Below are 22,100 nucleotides of genomic sequence, written 5' to 3' on the forward strand. Positions count from 1 at the left end.
TAAAGCAGGACAGGAGAACGTGTGCATCATGTGTGGAATGGGATATAGTCTCTGAAAAATGAAACCTATAATTTGTTTTTATTGAACATCCCATCTTATTCCATCTTTGCAGTTAAAATAAGCTCTACTCTTCTGGGAAGGCTTTCCACTAGATTTTGGAGCATGGCTGTGGGGATTTGTGTTCATTCAGCTCCAAGAGCATTAGTGAGATCAGGCACTGATATTGGGATGTCAAGGAGGTGCAGTCAGTGTTCCAGTTCATCCCAAAGGTGTTCAGTTGGGTTGGGGTCAGGGCTCTGTGCAGGACATTCACGTTCTTCCACCTTCTTCAAACCTTAACATGGAGCTCGCTTTGTCATACACATGCGCATTGTCATGCTGGAACAGGTTTGGGCCTCTTAGTTCCAGTGAAGGAAAATTGCAATGCTCCAGCATTCAAAGACGTTCTATACAAGCGTGTGCTTGTATATGCTTCTAACTTTTTGGCAACAGTTTGGGGACGAACCACATATGGGTGTGATGGTCCGGTGTCCGTATACTTTTGGCCCTAGAGTGTATGAAATGATCACTCTGTGGCCAGAAGTGCAGGACTAATTTGAAACATTTTACCGAATAAGTTCTAATCCGTCTCACCTGCTGAGATGTAATAAATAAACCAAGTTTTCGATATTTGTTATAATCATAGTTTTAAATGAGGTTATTTAAATCAGGTTAAGTAATCTTCATTCGTTTATTATCAGCCATTCGTAAAATACTTCCATACAGCCAATTATTTGTGTAAAGTTTCCCCAAGCTGAGATTTGCTGGTTTGAAAGTATGCTATAAAGATATATTACCTAAGGGGCATCAGAAAATCTGCCCCTTAGGTAATATGTCTTTATTCAGAATTTGCCTGTTAGGCATATTATTAAGCACGAGGGCTAAAAACTGAGTAATGTCATGTGTGCTCATTACAAACAAGGGAAAAAGCAAAAAGAGGGACAAAAACAGTGAACCCATTCAGATAAACAGTGCGCTTGCATGTGTATGTGTTCGTGTGTGTGTGTATGTATATGTGTGTGTTTGTGTGTGTGTGTGTGTGTGTGTGTGTGCGTACTAGTGTTTGTTATATTTATGCCTGTATATCAGTATATGTGTTGCTATTCTCCCTTTGTGTAACATGCATTATTTACTCTAAAAATTCTGCTGTGAAATGAAAAATTCATCGCCATGCTGAAATCCTCTGTATTCTTTTACATAAATGAATAAATGTGTATCGATAATGCTTACCAGTGCTGCACTGGGCATAAGGTCATGGTAGGCATTTTTTCACCGAAGGTTTTTTTGTTAAACAATACAGTTTTAAGGAAGCGACCCACCTGCTCTCAGGTCTCACCTTCCCCTGGGTGTATCATCAGCATGAATGAATCAAAACGCGAACGTTCTCTATGCCGAGAGAAAATACTGAGACATAAAGACCACACAAACCGCAAATGTTGAAAATGTGACAGTGACATAAGAGGACGTGAAGACGTATCGCCATGCCGTCTTGAGTTTCCTGTTGAGACAGAGAGAGGATTAGCAGCGCCATATGGCTCATCTGGGTCATTAGCCTCAGTAGGTTAATGACTGAATTACAGCACGATAAAGCTGGAAGGCCTGCTATTGAAATCCTATTCTCACGCTCTGTCTTTTCCTCTCATTTGCGCTTGGAAGCAATTAATCAGGGAAAGATTGTAACATGCTGTGGCATACATAACTTGGCACCAAGCCCTAGATCCTCCATGCCTCAAGGAATATCTCCTCCACACACGTGCAGACACATATAGCTCAGCTTATTAAGATTGCAGGAACATTTACAGTGCGTTTTCCCTTAGAACGTGAAGAATAGGTCATCTCATTAACCCTACAACCCTGTTCCATATATTCAATTCTGTAAGGATCGGATGCTATATCTTTCTTTATTTCCCTGTCTCTCTCTCTTTCTATCTTTCTCTCATTCGTCTACGTTTTCTGACGTTTATGACCACAAAGTATTTATAAGTCTTATTCTCATATAAGTCATTTTCTCTCCCACTCCCTCTTATTCCGTCTTATCGCTCTCCATCCGTTTCTCTGATCTTAACGGGATCGATAAATTGCTGATATTCTGCATTAAATCGTCAGCTCATATGTGAGGTCGTGTTATGTTCTCCTCCTAAATCTCAGAAATGCTCTGTTCCAGTACAGCATGTGCTATATTTGCACAATTACACATATGTACAGCATATGCGCCTTTCTTCTGTTTATCTAATATGTGTGTGTGTGTGTGTGTGTGTGTGTGTGTGTGTGTGTGTGTGTGTGTGTGTGTGTGTGTCTCTCTCTCTCTCTCTCTCTCTCTCTCTCTCTCTCTCTCTATCTCTCTCTCGCACCGGTCTAGGCAGTGGACCTCCTCCTGCTCCTCAGATAATCGTGTGTGCCAGTTTCCAGCCAATGAACCTGCAGGAGAAGAAGACTTCCATGCTGGGCCAGATGGTACTTGCGAAAAGCTCTCTTGCCTAATGCTGCAAATATTGAAATACATTCAGTCCACAACAACAGACAGCTCACAGTACGCCAACACGCAATACTGCAACTTCGACTGCGACTTCTCCAAACTTTTCCTCGGAGCGAGCATGTTAAAATAGGAAAACCGTGTAAAGCTGGTATTCCGGATCAGAGCTCAGTATCTTAACGTAAAACCTTTACCGCCTGATGACCCAGTAATACAATATCTGTTTACAGTTTTTCTTAAAAAAAAACCAAAGAATGACAAGATAATAAGGCGTCAGGCGTTTCCTCCAGTTATTAATCAATCACGGATCCGAGCACGTAATGTTCCATGATGATGCGTTTGTTTTGTTTTTTTCTACTCATGACCTCAAATGAATTATCACGACACATAAATGATATCCATAGATAACAATAGAATGCTGCATTCGATTGAAGGTCGTCGTTTAGGCGGTCTTCTCAACTCGGCGAGTGACGTCAAATCAACATGGCTGCTCACCGCGTAAACAAAGTAGCACTTCTTACCTTTAAAGGAGTTATACTGTGTATACAAGCATTGCATTAGATCAACCATCATACATTTCAGCTTGTTTTTCTCAGCCTAGAATGACCCTGAACATAACTTCTGTAATGTTTAATACATTTTTTGGGGAGGCTTCCAGAGACTACATGTTTCTCTCTCTTCATCCTTCACTCTACCGTTCAGATCAGTGTGGGCTGTTTAACTCATTATTAGATTTTATGCTGCGAGCCATATGAATGGTTATATGTGCTGTGTGTGTGTGTGTGTGTGTGTGTGTGTGTGTGTGTGTGTGTGTGTGTGTGTGTGTGTTTTATTCAGGCAGACACATCACAGACACTGCGACAATACGGACTATGTCAGCTCCACAGCCACTCTGTACTGCTGACGTGTACAAGGGACTGCCCCCTGGTGGCCGTTTCGAAACCACCCCCTGTGCCTCATTTGAAAATCATCCGGACCCCCAAGGAAACCGATATTACAGACGAACCCAGAAGTAAGTGTGTGTGTGTGTGTGTGTGTGTGTGTGTGTGTGTGTGTGTGTGTTTCCTACTATAGACACTGGAGTGTCCTCCAGCTACACCTCCAGGTTTATAACTGTGGTATTTTGTTTCTCTCAGAGGTCCCAGTCGAGAGGCCTGAGCAGTACATAGGGGTGGTCAGTCCATTAATCAAGCTTGGACCTCTTAAAATGTAAGAAGTGTGTGTGTGTGTGAAGATGTGTAATTGAGGTAAGAACACTCTGGTGTGTGGGAGGGAGGGTGCATTCAGATATCTAGACAGCTATCAAGCCTCAACATTGATTTGTGTGGCTGTGCACCGAGTCTCTCGGCACATTCATTATTACGAGTCAGTGCACACCTTCATAACACAGACTCCATCATGCTTTATTGTCCTAAGCGAGAGGCTGAGTGGTGGTGTATTTAAGCAGCTTTATAGCCCTTGGGCTTGCATGTTTATTTGGTGCTTGTGTGTGTGTGTGTGTGTGTGTGTGTGTGTGTGTGTGTGTGTTCTACTGCAGTGATTCAAAGGCGGTTTCAAAGCCAGTCGGCCAAAGACAGCACACGTGTACCTCTAATCTTGCTTCGTTCTTGGAGTCAGAAGAGAATAATGGTCCTGACCCCGCTCAGCATGACATCACTCACAACAACGAAATCTCGCTGGATGCCATGGATACTGAGGTATGCATCTACAGTGGCACTTGTGAACCCTTTAGAATTTTTTTATATAGATATCTGTATAAATATGACCTATAACATCATCAAATTTCCACACAACTACTAAAAGGAGACAAAGAGAACCCAATTAAAGAAATGAGATAAAAATCTTATACTTGGTCATTTGTTTATTGAAGAAATGATCCAATATTACGTCTGTGATTGGCAAAAGTATGTGAACCTCTAGGATTTGCAGTTAATATAAAGGTGAAATTATATTCAGGTGTTTCATTTAAAGAACAGGGGGCTATAAAGGTCTGATCTTCACAATGCATGTTTGTGGAAGTGTATCATGGCAAGGAGATTTCTGAGGAGCTCAGAAAAAGTGGAGTTGTTGCTCGGCAGGCTGGAAAAGGTTACAAAACCATCTCGAAAGAGTTTAGATTCCACCAATCCACAGTCAGACAGATTGTGTACAAATGGAGGAAATTCAAGACTATTGTTACCCTCTCCAGGAGTGGAGACCAACAAAAATCCCTCCAAGAGCAAGACGTGTAATAGTCCTCAAGGTCACAAAGGAACTCAGGGTAACTTCTAAGCAACTAAAGGCCTCTCTCACATTGGCTAATGTTCATGAGTCCATCATCAGGAGAACACTGAACAACAATGGTGTGCATGGCAGGGTTACAAGGAGAAAACTACTACTCATTTGCTGAAGATCAAGTGGAAAAGCCAGAAGGCTAATGGAAAAATGTTTTGTGGATGGATGAGACCAAAATAGACCTTTTTGGTTTAAATGAGAAGTGTTATGTTTGGAGAAAGGCAGCATAAGAACCTTATCCCACCATGAAACATGATGGTGGTAGTATCATGGATTGATTCTGTTTTGCTGCATCTGGACCAGGACGACTTGCCATCATTGATGGAACAATGATTTCTGAATTATACCAGCGATTTCTAAAGGAAAACATCAGGACATCTGTCTGTGATCTGAATCTGAAGAGAAAGTGGGTCATGCAGCAGGACACGACCCTAAACACACGAGTCGTTCTACCAAAGAATGGTTCGAGAAGACTAAAGTTAATGTTTTGGAATGGCCAAGTCAAAGTCCTGACCTTAATCCAATAGAAATGTTGTGGAAGGACCTGAAGCAAGCAGTTCATGTGAGGAAACCCACCAACATCCCAGAGTTGAAGCTGTTCTGTACTGAGGAATGGGATTAAATTCCTCCAAGCTGATGTGCAGGACTGATCAGCAGTTACCGTAAACGTTTACTTGCAGTTATTGCTGCACAAGAGGGTCACACCAGATACCGAAAGCAAAGGTTCACATACTTTTGTCTTTCACAGATATGCAATATTGGATCATTTTCCTCAATAAATAAATGACCAAGTATAATATTTTGATCTCATTTGTTTAATTGGGTTCTCTATCTACTTTTAGGACTTGTGTGAAAATTTTATGGTGTTTTAGGTCATATTTATGCAGAAATATAGACAATTTGAAAGGGTTCACAAACTTTCAAGCGCCACTGCAGCTACATGTGCCCTGTGACCAAACGTACGTGGACACCTGACCATTTCCCACAATGTTTCCAGAACGTTCGAAGTGCCGAGAATGTCTTTGTATGCTTTAAAATGAAACATTTCCCTTAAACTAAGGGGCCCAAACATGTTTCAGCATGACGGTGCTGTTGTTAAAAAAGCAATATATATCGCGTATAATAATTGTTATACCGGAAGAGGACTATGTAAGTTTTAGCAAGTATGTAAGCTTCATTTCGATCACAGTTAAAACTTTAACATTGACCCTGCCTCTGCATGACTTACAACTTTCCTTTTAAGAGAATGTTCCAGATCTGTTATAGCTTGGTGCAGAGCTGATTCCCAGGCCCGGAAAAAAATGTAAACAGAGGCCTGAAACATGTTTAGATGTTACAAACAGCACTGTTAAACAAAGCTGGATGTAGAGTTTATCTGTTATGATTATTTATTATGGTATTGTATGATATCACTAACCCTGGGCTTCCCAAACTAAACGATGGAGTCATGAGAAACTCTCCTGTTTTGTTTCATTCATTTATTTGACACATTAATATTAGAAATATCATATGTTTACCTGCTCATCTACCGCCACTACACAAACCTGTGCTGTGTCTCAAATCGCATACTTATGCACTATTCTAGACTGTTATTGAGCACTAACACTAATTTGTTTTTCCTGTTATGGTTAGTGTTTGAATTAAAAAAAAAAAAACCTCACATAGCCTTCAAATGAAATCGCTAAATGTTCACTCTGCTTCACACAACCCCGGCGTGCATTCATTTCCCATAACAACACAACACAACCTACTGGATTACTACTTCATTGAAAGAATATTCCTTTGGTTTTTAAGTCAGTTATGTTCACATACTTCTGACATCATAAAGTGTGGGATATAAGTTTCGGAACCCACGTTTTATATTAATGACCATGATTTACCATTAGTTTACTATTAGACTACCATGAACTGAGGAATTTTTCATATTTCTAAACATACCGGTACATCTCAAAAAATTTGAATATTGTGGAAAATTCATTTTTTTCCATAATTTAATTCAAAAAGTGGAACTGTCGTATCTTCTAGATTCATTACACATAAAGTGAAATATTTTGAGCCTTTTTTTTTGTTTTAATCTTGATGATTACGGCTTACAGCTCATGGAAATCAAAAATCCAGTATCTCAAAATATTCAAATAAAGAATTTATAATATAGAAATGACGACCTTCTGATAAGTATGTTAATTTATGCACTCAGTACTTGGTCAGGGCTTTAATCCTTATGCACGAATTACTGCATCAGTGCGGCGCGGCATGGAGGCAATCAGGCTGTGCTGAGGTGTTCTGGAAGCCCAGGTTGCTTTGATAGCGGCCTTCAGCTCGTCTGTATTGTTGGGTCTGGTGTCTCCCATAGATTCTCTATAGGGTTCAGGTCAGGAGAGTCGGCTGGCCAATCAAGCACAGTAATACCATACTCAGCAAACCAGTTACTAGTAATTTTGGCACTGTGGGCAGTGTCCAAATCCTGCTGGAAAAGGAAATCAGCATCTCCATAAAGCTCGTCAGCAGATGGAAGCATGAAGTGCTCTAAAATCTCCTGGTAGACGCTGCATTGACTCTCGACTTGAGAAAACACAGTGGACCAACACCAGCAGATGACATGGCCCCCCAAATCATCACTGACTGTGGAAACTTCACACTGGACTTTAAGCAACATGGATTCTGTGCTCTCGATTCTTCCTCCAGACTCTGGGACCTTGATATCCAAATGAAATACAAAATTTACTTTCATCTTTCCCGTGATTGTGGCTGTGTACTGAACCAGACTGAGAGATTAAAGGCTCAGGAAACCTTTGCAGGTGTTTTGAGATCTGGTTAGAGCTCTTCTCAGGTCGTCATTTCTGTATGATAAATTCTTTATTCTAATATTTTGAGAGAACTGGATTTTTGATTTCCATGAGCTGTAAACCGTAATCATCAAGATGAAAACAAAAAAAGGCTTGAAATATTTCACTTTGTGTGTATTGAATCTAGAATATATACTGATAATAAGTCTTTATTGTTCACATATACAGTAGAGCATAGTGAAATTGTTTTCTTCGCATACCCCAGTCTGTCAGGAAGTTGGGGTCAGAGCACAGGGTCAGCCATGATACAGCGCCCCTGGAGCAGAGAGGGTTAAGGGCCTTGCTCAAGGGCCCAACAGTGGCAGCTTGGCAGTGCTGGGGCTTGAACCCCGGACCTTCCGATCAAAAACCCAGAGCCTTAACCGCTAAGCCACCACTGCCCCCATGAAAATTCCGAAAATTCCATGTTTTGAATTAAATTACAAAACAAAAGAACTTTTCCATGATATTCGAATTTTTTGAGATGCACCTGTACTGTTGGTCTGAATGTATTGGATCCTCTGTTGTGTAGTCGAGGCACTGTGCTAGAGTAGTTCTCTGAATGCAGCATGTGTGCAAATGTGCTTGTGACACAGCTGGGAGGCTGAAGTGAACCCTGCCTGCCCCTGCAACTCGTCTGTCCAGCTCCAATGTCACCACTACAGTTTCCCCCAGCGCATGCAGAGAGATAAAGGAAGGAGAATGGGCACTGTGTTATGTAAAAAAAAAAAAAAAAAAAGGATGGGTCACGTCCTAAACGGTATAAAAAGCAGCGCAATTAGCCTGTCAGTCATTAAGGCCGATGTCTCACTGGGGGTTCAGGAAGGACCGGATCAAGCAAAACGGATGGAGTGTGTGTGTGTGTGTGTGTGTGTGTGTGTGTGCAGTCCAGTGAGCATGCATTTATAATGTAAAGGGAATTACATTTGGTTTAGTAATCCTAGGAATTCCAGAAACGTGGGGACCGTCGCTCTGCTGAAGCGCGTACAAAGCTCTTCTCTTCTCTTCACCCCGCCATTCCTCCTTTTCAGACATGAGGTGACTCACGGCCCGTTTCTGACTCACTGGTGCTGTCGTTCGTTAGATGTGGCATGGAGAGAACCCCTAATTGTCCTCCACATCTAAATGGCACAGTGGGATGACTCCTCAGGCTTTATAAGTGACACAAGGTTGAGGGAGAAGAAGAAGAAGAAAAAAAAAAAAAACGGTTCCAGCAAGACTGTTGCCATGGTGCCACCCACTTCCTTGCGGTTTTAACGAGTTGTCTTAAGACCCACTAAAGGAGCGTTTTCTTGATGCTGCAATAGCTTGGCTTAATTAGTGGTTAAACACTGACATGCTAATCAGGCAGTGCGGCTAATCCCTGCTCCATCTCAGCATCTTCCTGTCTTGTAACATTGCCCAGCCGTCAGTGTCAATATCTTAAAATTGTGAATGTAGTTTATCTTTTACAATACATAATTAACACTTAAGGATGTCCGTGACCTCCCCCCAACCCCAGTGTATTTGAGTGCTCTAATTGATTGTTTCTTGGACAAAGACATCTAGAGTTAAGATTCCTATACCTAGAGATCTGAACGCCTTTATCTGTCTTTAGACTGTTTTGTTACTCTGGATTGACTTTTTCATATCCTTCCAGGTAACAGCAGAGGACAAGAGGAAGGATGAAAGCGGTGCTAATGGTAATGCATGTTCACATATTTGTTGCTCACCTCACTGTAGGCTTCTCGTTTAGTACCGTCAGCCGGCGTCGTACTGACAGCGGTTTTATCCGTACTCGACGGAAGCATGTTGAGTCATGGTGATCTAATTATAATGCAAATGAAATAGAGAGGCAGCTGGTAAACGCTGCCTGAAATACCGTCTTTCGTTCTTTTCATACAAACCGAGCGCACGGTTTTGGAAAGTCTGCTTCTTTGTCTGGAGCTCCTTTGTAATGAGCTGCGGCATGCAATCGGAAAGGAAGTGAACGTGAATGAGCGAGAAGACGTGTGATAATTCGCCACGCGGCTTTCTATCACCCTCAAGTCATTGTCGAGCCGTCAGTGTGCTGATGCTAATAACTGCTTTAATGGGATATGATGGCTGGCTGAGTGCTCTGCTATCACCATTACGCTTTTTCTACTATCTCTCTCTCTCTCTCTCTCTCTCTCTCTCTCTCTCTCTCTCCTGGTCTTTCTGTTTTTAAATAGCATTGCACAAACAGACAGATACCCACCCACGCAGGCGCACACACACACACACACACACACACACACATTATCATTTCCATCTCTCTGATCGTGACTCTGCACTGGCCCCTCATCACGACAGGCCAATTACATGCTTTCCTACGGAGCCTAGTGTGTTGCTTAGTAACACCTGGAGTGAGCTAAATGAAGCGGGCTCTGCAGTGACTTCTCTGGAACATCTAAATTATTGCCAGTTCCTTCTTCTTAGCAGGCCTGGCTTTAGTTCGTAACTGAGAATTCGTACGAAGTTTGCGACGTGCATTTACAAATCCACTGATGGACTGCGACAAGGACATCCTAAGTCCAGCTAACCCTGACTGTTACAGCCTGAAAATTCTGATCCTGGAATCCAGATCCCAAAAGACCACCAAGATGCAATGAGATGAGAACTATGCAATCCATAGGACTGTTGTCCACAGCGGATTGCAAAATGGCCTACGCAGAAACTCATAACTTCTAACTTATTACTTGTTGATGAAATGAAAAAGTTTTTATGAGGAAGAAATATCACACAACAGATAGCATGTCTATATGAAACCTGGGATGGTGTGATGCAGCACAACATGAAGCTGAGTGACATTACCACCCCGAAGTGGCTCATTTTCATATAACAACACAGTCTGGAGTACGTTCTTCCACTTATACCACAGCAATTAGCTAACAATTACAAAGTTTCATTTATTAACGAAGAACGACACGTTGTATATTTCAGTGGTTTATAATTAGGTTTAATGTTGTGTTGTGGAACGTCCAAGAGGCAAGGTAGTTCTTGCTATCGCTTGTGCTTTAGCCTTGATAAACAATCGTTCCCTCACCAGCCTTTCCTTCTCTCTCTCTCTCTCTCTCTCTCTCTCTCTCTCTCTCTCTCTCTCTCTCTCTCTCTCGTAAACTCCTCTCTCCTGAAAACGGGGAAACTTTGCAAATTAAACGCCTTACAGAAATATTAAATAAATGTCACATCAATGGACATTTGTTTGATGGGTTATTTATTTATTTATTTATTTATTTATTTATTTACAAATCTGTGTGAAGTCATGTGGCGCGTCTGCCGTACAAGTCAATGTGAACGAGCTGTTATTATAGAAACTAATCACGTATTGTGAGAAGAATATCAATACTAATCAGTTGTTCACGTTACAGCTGAAACTACTGTCGGAGCCGTCCTTTTGCTCAGCTTCTGACCAATCAGCTTCGAGAATCCAACCACGCTGTGCTATGTACTGAAAACCTCACTAAAATGGTTTAATAATGAGTCTTTATTGATCACATATACATTACAGCACAGTGAAATTATTTTCTTTGCATATCCCAGCATGTCAGGAAGCTGGGTCAGAGCGCAGGGTCTGCCATGATGCTGGAGCAGGGAGGGTTAACAGTGGCAGCCTGGCAGCACTGGGGCTTGAACCTCTGACCTTCCGATCAGTAACCCAGAGCCTTAACCGCCAAGCCACTTTTGATGGCGCACACGTATAACCAATCAAGAACAAACAGTACTCCTAACTCACTCCCAAGTACGGTTAATTCCTGTTCAGCAGATACATCTAGAACCTCTGGAAGCGGACTAATAAAATTAATTTTAAGCGTCACACCTTCAAACAGTGTATGGGATGTTGGAACATTTTTGGATCAAGGATGAATTGAATCACATAGGTTACAGTACACTGTTCGTTAACCTTCATTACGGAATAAGCATCAAAATCCTAGCCAGATTCATTGTAGCACTAAAACAGGTCCTGATCTATCTGTTCCTATCTGTTGCCTTTGTTATTGTCAGATGTTGCCGTGACAGACTCCTCCTTGTTTCCTGAGAAGAAAACCACACCAGTCCATGGAATGCAGTTTCAGGAGAAGGCCGTGCTTCAAGAAACGTGGATCCACTTGCAAGACTTCACCAAGTGCTTCCAGTGAGGGTTCACCCACAGAAACATTCATTACTCAGTGATGCTAAATGACCAGCATTTCTCTGAGATCATTCTTGTCAGTCATATACCTGTGATGCTTCCTATGTCTATTCAAAGGACGTTGCTGGTTTTTCACAAGGAAAACAGCTACCGTTACCAGTTTCAGAAGTCACAGTTTAAGGTAAAGTAGTTATCCTTTCATCAAAAGGATCGTTTTTTTAATATATACATACATGTGTATGTGTGTGTGTATGCATTTGCATATATAAATATAATATAAATATATATATATAAAATATATACACACACATACAGTGTCTCACAAAAGTGAGTACACCCTTCACATTTTTGTAAATATTTGATTATATCTTTTCATGTGACAACACTGAAGAAATGACACTTTGCTAGAATGTAAAGTAGTGAGTGTACAGCTTGTGTAACAGTGTAAATTTGCTGTCCCCTCAAAATAACTCAACACACAGCCATTAATGTCTAATCTGCTGGCAACAAAAGTGAGTACACCCCTAAGACACTGAAGCCCAAGTTGCTCCCGATGGCAATTTAGCGCCTTGCATAGCAGCTCTGCTACTATTGGTGTGTGAGTGTGTGTGTGTGAATCGGTGAATGAAATACAGTGTAAAGTGCTTTGGATAAAAGTGCTATATAAGTGCAGACCATTTACCATTACAAAATTATACCTCTACAATTTAGCATATTACATATTAATTAATATTTATAATGAATATATTAATAATGATCCATCTTCAGGACTTCTGGAGTCTCAGAGCATGCACATTCAAGTACAGTGTCCATCACCAACATGGTGGGCAAGAGGCAGAGCCAATGTCTGCCCGGTTGTATTTACAGTAATGTGCATGCTCTGACTCCAGTTTTCACAAGATGGCGACCCCCCAAAAAAGACTTCAAAACCACACAATGGGAGTGAATGGTGCCATGTTGTCCACTTATATATACAGTAACTGGTTGTGCCTCTCAGGAGTTTACCTAACTGACCGCTCCACTTCTACTTGACTCAGAAGGTTTCTACACATTAATATTTACAGTTGCTGTACATTCACATCTCTGTTTCTCTCTAAGGCACAAGATGAGAAGAGCTGTTACTTCTTGTCAGTAGATAGCCTGCTGCCTACAGAGATTCTCATCTGTTTCTCAGCACTGATGCGCTGGGGAGATACCAGTCATGAGCGTAAGACAGTCATATACCAGTACCGTCTATGCATTCTACTATATTTAGAGATATTTACAGCATTTATGTGTATGTACATCTTACGTATGTGTAGAAAAGGATTGCGCACTCAGGCCAGGTCATCTGGGTGTTGAACCTTTTTCCTGGAAGAGCGTCCAGGCTCAGTATCCCCTGCTGACCGTCAACACCTCGTCTTGCAAAGCGGCGATTCTTTCCCTGCCACCAGGGTAATGTAACTTCACAACTGTGGTTATAAACCACCGATTACAAAGGTATCGCTGTCGCTGGTATAATACAGGCCAAAACCATCACTGTGATCCTTTCTCTAACTATAACTATGGTCATTCATGTATGCTGTATTATTGTGTTCTTCTTCTTCTAATAAATACATTTGTACCGTTTTCACTAGAGCAACCAAATTTGGCAGAATCATAGATCCTATAAGGAAAACGGACACTTCTGTTTTTGGGAAAGATTGGAGTTTTCCCCCACCCCATATGAATACAATGAAATGTTTCATTGATCTTGCTTTCACACAGTTTAAGCCGTTCTTCATTTGTCTATACTGAAACAATTAAATTGCTCTGCTGCACCTACTGAAACCCTAATACCCAACTGGAATATGATAGAAAGCAGTTAACACCCTAGCAACCAGCTGAGTTTTTTAAGCTAACGTCTAGCTACTAGCTACAAGTCAGTCTGATTCATCACCAGCATTTGTCCATTGTCATGCAGACCTGTTTCTCCTCCTTACCCTCCCATGATAAGAGAAATTCCTTCAAGGAAATAGCTTGTCCTTGGGCAAGCACTACACAGCTTCCAGTCATAGTTAACACTGTAGTCAACACATAGTGCTCTACTAAAGCTAATCTAGCGGTTAAGTTACACCACTTCACAAGCAAGGCTTTTTATTAGAAATAGATTTCTATGCTGCAGTGTCGTATTGTAAGTCTAACACACTTTAAAGTGTTCGTTTTCCACCATTTGACTCAAAAGTTAATCAAATTAAAAGGGACCACTTCAGTGATTTGATTCCACTGGTTGCTTGTTCTGTCGTTTGGTGTGCTAGTCACTGATGCTCCAGGTACGCTTACCCGAGTTAGTTTGGTGTCTTGTTTAACAATGTCCAACAAAAGTTTTGGCCTTCCATAAGCTAGGTGTTTTTATTACCTCTGACTCTTTCCCTTTGTGACCACAATGTTTAGGCATGATTTGCGCATGAGGACCGTCAGTTTGGAATATGACCACGTCTAGCCGAACCACTCCCACCTCTTTTTAAGAATTCCTCATTAGTGTCAGCAGTAGACCTAACCTCACAACATTTGAGTATCATATTGTATTTAAAATTATACCAGTATTATCGTCCACACCTAGTAAGTGTCAGACCAGTGCCAATAATAATACTGTAATAATTATAAAGCCATATTGTGAGCTACTATGGTGAAACATCTTACGAGCCGTAAGTATTAAGGAAATGTGTGTGAACATAGTCTGCACACACTTGCTGTACTGTATGTTCTGTTTCTGATAATGAAGCCAGCCATCTCTGAGGAAACCCTAGAGAGGGAAAGAGATGAACCAGTCTGCTATTTCTAGCTCCGTAGCGGCCTAAAAGTAGGGGGCCTATATTCAGAGGTCAGAATGCTAGGAAAAGGCGGATTTATCAGGCAGTATAACGAGAGGAAGAGAGATATAAAGGTCAAATGCTGGTCTACCACTGGTGTGCTTTAGAGGCATGATTTGTTCCAAACCTAAATTATCTTCTTTATAAGCAAAGCATCTCGTCTTGACTTATCATGAACACATTGCTGGCAACAATGCTATATTTATTAGGTTTCATCCCCTTCCCTTTTCACATTTGTCTTGCGTTTCTCACCCTTCGTTTAAAGCATTTTGTGGGCTGCAAATAAATAAAAGCAAGGCTTCACTTATACACCAGACGTATACCGTAAATCTAGCTTTCGTTTCATTCACCGGATGATGAATATTTTTAAGCTGTGTCCTTCTACTTTGTAAGCTTGAAGTGGTTGTTTTATGGACAATTTCCAGGCGCCATGTTCTTCGTATCCACACGCGGGTGCAGTTCGGTGTCCACGTGCAGCTCTATAGCAAGACAGCATTCGTATTTGGAGAAGAAGATGCAGTGATGCCACACCTAGAAAAGGTTTCCAGTTGTAGGGCTGGTTAACCCTCATATTTTGTTTCACTCCTTAACATTTTATGTTAGTGCAGTACAGAAAAGGGGGGGGTGGGGTCCTCTTAATCGCAGTTGGGCTCAGTTGGCAGTTTTTAGCTTGTTAGTCAGCATCACAGTGACTTAATATAATCTCTGCAACAGAAATAACGTCACGTGATATCCAGAATTATTGCTAACAATAATGATAAATGAGCAAAAATAAACAGTGCTATGCATTCAACACATCTATGACGCACAAGCATACTTTACCGAGTGTGTAGTATAGTAAGTATTTTCTGGGTTGCTCTTAAGCATTTCACGGGCATGATTTCATCATTGTGACATGCTATAAACATATAATACTGCTGCTATCGCATAGAGTAAAGCAGCTTTTAAGTCATGTATGATGTGGGATGTTTGCATGATAATGTGCATGCATTTCAGATGATTAATGGGCCACATCACGGTCTCTTTCACATTCTTTGCGTCTTTCTTTAGGAGAGTCTGAGGTTCTGTGAGCAGGCTCTGTTGATTCTCAGAGCTCTAGGTGGAATGGTCAGATCCTTCTCAAACCCAGACAAACTCCCATCATCCACCAGGACACTGGAGGAGGTTGTCTGCCCTCCGTCACTCAGCAAAACTGCAATCAGAGAACACTGGAGGGTGGGTGTCTCACGCAAGTGCGTACCTGTTCTCACACAGTCTTTTTCACAAGTCATTGTTTGTCACGCTTGGCAGGTCTTCAGTCATGCGGTATACCACATGTTTTGCTGTGTGCTGGGAAGAAAACTGACATCTGAGGAACTGTTTGCGGTGCAGACCCTGACTCGAGACCCTACACCTCACTCTAGAAACACAAAGGACACAAGTATGTGTTTTATCGTGTGTTTATCAAAGCACAACTCCGGAATTGGGTATCATTTGGCTTCGCTGGAAAGTGTATGTAGTGATCTAGTGTCTTGTGTATAGCAGATGGTGTTCCAGAGGGCTGGAGTGGTAGGCAGGCAACAGAACAAGAAAACCAGGCAGCAACAATTTTACAGGCTGGCTGGAAGGGCTTCCTGGTGAGAGAAATTCTCAGTGCTGCAAGACCAGGTAACATACCCATGCTTATTATTACTGCCCTATAACCTGCTCATGAAGTACAGAACAATGAGTATAGACAGTAATAGACATCGCTTACCTCTCTTGTGCATTATTATGTTTGTTATAATTCTAAAAGTATTTCACAAGAAATAAAGCACCTCCCAATAAGATGAATGGATTTAAGGCTTAATGGATACTATGATCAGAGACTGCAGAGTATCCTCTTGATTTCTCCTGCAGTGTACACACGTGTGTAAGCGTATAGGCACACATGCACTCAAACCCTCCAGCACACACTTATCAATTAAGCTGCCAATCACTCTAAGCAAGAATGACAGCCAGGAGAACAACACTCGTCTCTTTCTCCGTCTTCATCTCCGCATCCATCTGGATCTATCCCTTCGAGCATCCATTCCTCCTCTCAGTGACATGCTGATGGATGCACGGAGAGACAGAGAATCAAAACAGATACAGGACAGATAGGGAAACTACTTAAAAATAGGAACACTGACAAATTAGAGAGAGAGATACATAACTGATATAGACAATTTCAGAACATAGCAGATCCAAGCAGAAACCACATTATTCAAACTCAACTTTATTTATTTATTTATTTATTTATTTATTTATTTATTTTACCAAGATCCAGACTATTCAAAACGATTCAAAATCCAATTTGAAATATTTTGAGCAAAATTCATTATTGCGTGAATGAGCAGCAGAAACCAAATTTGTCGTGCGAGTGACTCTATGACTCATTCCATAAGCTCATCACGCACTGAAAGAGAGCACACTTTCAAGTCACTGCAGCTTTATGGCTTGAAATGCTGATGTCACGATCCGTCATTTGGCTCAGATATAAACCTTCATCCATTCACCCATCATTCATTAACCGCTTTATCCTGGCCTGGTAAGGTTTGTAGCGGATTTGGACCCAATCCCAATCGTAAACACTGTGCACAAAGCGGGAGAATTCACCCAGAATGGGACGCCAGTACAGTGCAGGACACACCTTCATGCTTATGAGCAATTTCACATAGCCAATCTACCTATCTGCATGTTTTTGGAAAGTGGAAGGAGACTGGAGAACCCAGAGGAAACCAATGTGGACACGGGAAGATCTAAAACTCCAAACAGACAGTAACTCAGAAAAAGAACTTTCAAAATAGAGCTTCTTCTCTTCTGTATTACATCCACATGTACAGTATAAAAATGCAGTATATGTCTTTTTACAACTTGCCTGAATGGGTTTTTTGTGGTGGGGTTGGGGTTGGTGTTCAGGCTCTGAGAAGAATCAGAAAGTTGCCAAGACTCTGTTGGAAATGTGGGCTTCAGTGGAATTGGACATAGAGAAGCATGCTGTGTCTTTATTGAGGTAAATTACTCATTTCACCATCTGCTGATGTTAATGTGTGTACGCGTGGCTTATGTCTCAGTGCACAGTTTTAGAAATGTTTTTTCTTTGGGAGCAGTCAAATATAAACAATTGTTAGTGTGCTATTGTGTTATTGTGTGTGTGTTCTTTGGGAAGGTTCATGATCATGAACAACGAGCAGCTAGTGGACCTGTACCCATGTGGTGGGGATGAGTGGACTAAAATTACCTTCACTGATTACTCTGTCCCCGTCCATGAGACAACCAGCTCCTGGGTCCTGCTCTTTAGGTAAGAAAAATGTAAACATTAGATACCATGGCATGTGCATTATCCACAATACAAGTGTGCTGTGTTCATTAGGTTTCTTGTGTGTGCACAGGGAGGTGTTCCATGTTCCAAAAGCCATATTACTTGTGCCTAAGATGTACCCTTCGTTGAGGTGTCACCTTCATGTCATCAACAATGACACTGGGGAGGAAGTACCTAAATTCTTCAACAGTGTATTTCCATTTACATACACACCAAATAAGGTGTGTGTATGGTATATGTGCGTGTATGTGTATGTGGTGTACGTATTATACACCCATGAGCCAAAAGTTTATAACCACCTGTCTAATATGCCATCAACATGACCTATGAAGCTGCAACGTGGTATTTGCTATCAAGACGTTAACAGGAGATCCTTTAAGTCCTGTAAGTTGTGAGGTGGAGCCTCTGTAGATCGGACATGTTTGTCCATCACATTCCACAGATGATCGATCGGATTGAGATCTGGGGAATTTGGAGGTCAAGTCAACACTTTGAACAATTTTTGCAGTGTGGCCAGGTGCATTATGATGATGAAAGAGGCCGGTGCCATTAGGGAATACCGTCGGCATGAAGGGGTGTACTTGGTCTGCAACAATGTTTAGGTAGATAGTACGTGTCAAAGTAACGTCCACATGAATGCCAGGATAAAAGGTTTCCCAGCAGAACATTCCCAGCCAGCCCAGAGCATCACACTGCCTTTGCCGGTTTGCCTTCTTCCCATAGTGCATCCTGGTGCCATCGCTTCCCCAGAGATACGCTACTCACATACCTGGCCGTCCATTTGATGTAAAACATAAATAAATTTAAAAAACAAAACAAGAACCACTCATCAGACCAGACCACCTTCTTCCACTGATCCAAGATCCAGTTTTGACACTTGTGTGCCGATCGATTGTAGGTGCTTTTGATTGTGGACAGCAGTTAGCATGGGCACTCTGACTCTGGGTCTACTCAGCCTAATAAGCAAGACTTGTGCCACAGTAGCCCTTTTGTCAGTTCTGACCAGATAGAATAGTCTTTATTGTCCTTGCGTATCGATGAGCCTGCCACCAGTTTGTGGTTTTTGCCTCCTCGGACCACTGTCAGTAGGTATCCACCACTGCTGACTGGGAGCACCCCACAAACCTTGCCATTTTGGAGATGCTCTGACTCAATCATCTGGCCATAAAGATCTGGCGCTTGTCAAATTTGCTCAGGTGTTCCACACTTCTGCATCCAACACATTGATTACGAGAACCTATTTGTTCGCTTACCATCTAATATATCTCAGACCTTGAAAGGCACTGCTCTTATAAGAACGTATGTATTATAATTATGTATGTTATTCGCTTCATCTGTGAGTGGTCATAATGTTTTGGCTCATCTGTGTATCGACTATAGACGGGTAACAAATCAAAGGCGAAACCAACATAAAGCTGTGAGAACTGCTTTAGTGTGCCATAGATTCTGTCTATAGAGCAGTACTGGGGGATGAACACCATTCATCAAATAGATATTCCATCCATCCATCTATGTTCTATACTGCTTATTCTACACGGGGTCGTTGGGAGCCTGGAGCCTCTCCCAGGGGACTCGGGGCACAAGGTGGGGGACACTCTGGACCCGGGGCACAATTGCACACACACTCACACACCCATTCAGACACTACGGACAATTCAGACATGCCAATCAGCCTACAGCACATGTCTTTGGACTAGGGGAGGAAACCAATGTACCCAGAGGAAATCCCCGAAGCATGGGGAGAGCATGCAAACTCTGTGCACACAGGACGTAGGCGGGAATCAAACCCCCAACTCCGGAGGTGAAAGGTGGCGGTTGAGAGGGCTCTCTCTCGCATCTCTCCCATCAGTATAGAAATGTTTCATTATAGGATATCAGTCAAAATATTTTTTTTATTGATTTCCAGTGAGGGGACAGTAAAATACACGCAGGACAGAGCCACCGATTTTTCCGTTAGTCACCTGTCTGTATGTACTATCTGTAGCGTATGTATTATGTGTTGTCTATGTGTTATATGTACTGTAGTGTATAATTTCTAGGCTGGCTACACATTTGTGGCATACACTGGAGAACCGGCTATAGTAGGAGGAACATGGCGATTGCGTCTGATCAGTTCCCGAGAGCAACTGGCCAAGTTGGCAAGAGAAGCGCCAGTCAGTAACTTCTCAGTGAAGGAGTTCAAAGATTACTACTTACCTAACAAGAAGAACATTATCTGCAGGTCTGACCACATATACTTACTGTACATGCACACAGGGCTGTCAAATTCTGTATACAAGGCGTTTGAATTTGAATGCATTGTAGACCTTTTGTGAAATTATTAAAGTATGACCTTATAATTACATACACGTCTTTGATGACCTAGTGTGGAAAGATATAGCTTACCCAGCTGTCTGTCTCAGGCACAGGGTGAGAGTCTCACGTGATCACGTTGCTACGGTGCAATTCCAGGCTTCAAAACAGGATGTCCATATTAAACTCAGCGTCCTGGACCATGAGAGAGAGGTGGCCAGCAAGACAGGCCAAGGACACGTTGTTATCCCTTTGTACAGCTTTTCAGCTAGTGACGGTTTGTCAAATGGACATATGTTTACACACACACACACAATCAAGAGATAAACATCTGTAGAGAGACTGTCATAGTGCTTTAGAGACTGTGCTGTTCTATAGAGGTGCTGTGTTGGACAGTCCCTGCAGGATTTAGCGATTTTGCGATCGAACACAAAAGCAAGGAAACTCCACATTTTCGGCGGAGCTTGCAATCTTTCAAAAACACAACAGATTTCCTGCATCTTAGTGACACTTTAACTGAATTTATGAATAAACTTATAGGCCTCCTTAATACATCGGTTGTTTATTCTTTTCAAAACTTTAGGTCTCTTCAGTTGACGTCTTACCCAAACTGACAACCACTCTCTTAGTTTCTTAGCTACCGCCTGACACTGGCAGTTCCTGTGTATTTATAGAGTGTTTATCCATCTGTATGTGTGTATGTGCACCAGGTTCCTGCGGCAGTGCCTTGGAGAAGGCGGGGGTGAGTCAGTCTCAGGACGGCCCTGGCGGGGGTCACGAAGGAGGCAGAGGAGCCTCTGAGTGCCAGCCTGCCCAAACGGTATCCATCAATACAGACAAATCCTGTTCATCACTGTCACTGATAGAGTGTCTTGTCTGCGTGTGTGCACCCGCATGTGTGTGTGTGTGTGTCTGAGTTTATGGTTGTATTTTTATAGCCCTGTCTCAATATGTGTGTGTGTGTTTCAGCATCATATATACATCCTTCAAGCAGAGGTGCTTTACAACAGCTGGCCTTTGGATGACTCACTGTCAGGCTTCATCCAAACCCTAAGAGATAGAGAGAACAACGAGATGAGAGGTGAGCACAGCAGCCAATCACATGTCCCCCAAGCACACATCTGTTTTAACCAATCCACTGCCTGTAATAAGTCGTGCATGTTGACGTCTCTGCAAAGGTGTAGGGATCCACTGTTGTGTTTTAATACATGAACTCATGAGCGGAAACAAGGCACAGGTGCACACAATTAGAGAAGGAACCAATCACGAGATGAGGGTGGAGCCAGGACCCAAACATAAATAAAGGCAAAATAAAAAAAACAAATGCTACATCCATATTCACCTCCTAAATCGTATTGGATACCACAATAGTATGGCCACCGAATGTAGCGAAGTAAAAGAACATTTCTGTGATTAAAAATGAACTTGAGTAAGAGTATAAGTATGGCCTATAAGTGTTAAACCTACTCTTAAAAGTACTTTATTTTTTCTTCTTCAAAAGGTAAATGTAATGAAGTAAATGTAGCAGGTTACTACCGTGCTCTGATAATGAAACGCGACTAAATTCAGCTGGAAATATGATTTTGGTGTGACTCACGGCAGGTGGGATTAGGAGTAATCGCCCCGCTGCTTTGGAACAAACATGCTGTGATTTGGAGTGGTATTCGGGAAAGGAAAAGCTGATTGAAATGGAAATGAAAAGAACCATGGGAGTACTTGGTGTGTTCTTGGCCTGGTGTGGATGTTTGGGGTGAAAGGGATGAAAGGTTTTAGAATTTACATGACTGTACGAACATCATAGGAGTAACCTCATTAGAATACATTTGTTTTCTGGGCTCTTGCTCCTCATTGTGCTGCAGGTTTCATGACGCAGAATATCTGGTCATATCATGTGTTATCCGCTGCTGTCCCA

General features: G+C 42.0%; 1 protein-coding gene across 1 annotated transcript in view; it reads left to right on the top strand.

The window, feature by feature from the left end:
* Positions 1-22,100, top strand: part of adgb (androglobin) — a 48,433-nt gene that overhangs the window by 13,415 nt on the left and 12,918 nt on the right. The window contains exons 9-28 of the mRNA XM_053687675.1: positions 2,399-2,493; positions 3,350-3,524; positions 3,649-3,721; positions 4,050-4,209; positions 9,251-9,293; positions 11,617-11,746; positions 11,861-11,924; positions 12,842-12,950; positions 13,045-13,177; positions 15,000-15,114; positions 15,625-15,789; positions 15,865-15,994; positions 16,096-16,221; positions 17,494-17,587; positions 17,744-17,875; positions 17,967-18,117; positions 19,936-20,117; positions 20,299-20,465; positions 20,899-21,008; positions 21,158-21,269. Coding sequence (XP_053543650.1) covers positions 2,399-2,493; positions 3,350-3,524; positions 3,649-3,721; positions 4,050-4,209; positions 9,251-9,293; positions 11,617-11,746; positions 11,861-11,924; positions 12,842-12,950; positions 13,045-13,177; positions 15,000-15,114; positions 15,625-15,789; positions 15,865-15,994; positions 16,096-16,221; positions 17,494-17,587; positions 17,744-17,875; positions 17,967-18,117; positions 19,936-20,117; positions 20,299-20,465; positions 20,899-21,008; positions 21,158-21,269 — 2,466 coding nt within the window. The remainder of the gene's footprint in view (positions 1-2,398; positions 2,494-3,349; positions 3,525-3,648; positions 3,722-4,049; positions 4,210-9,250; positions 9,294-11,616; positions 11,747-11,860; positions 11,925-12,841; positions 12,951-13,044; positions 13,178-14,999; positions 15,115-15,624; positions 15,790-15,864; positions 15,995-16,095; positions 16,222-17,493; positions 17,588-17,743; positions 17,876-17,966; positions 18,118-19,935; positions 20,118-20,298; positions 20,466-20,898; positions 21,009-21,157; positions 21,270-22,100) is intronic.

The sequence above is a fragment of the Ictalurus punctatus genome, chromosome 2 (assembly GCF_001660625.3).
Source record: "Ictalurus punctatus breed USDA103 chromosome 2, Coco_2.0, whole genome shotgun sequence".
Taxonomy (NCBI): domain Eukaryota; kingdom Metazoa; phylum Chordata; class Actinopteri; order Siluriformes; family Ictaluridae; genus Ictalurus; species Ictalurus punctatus.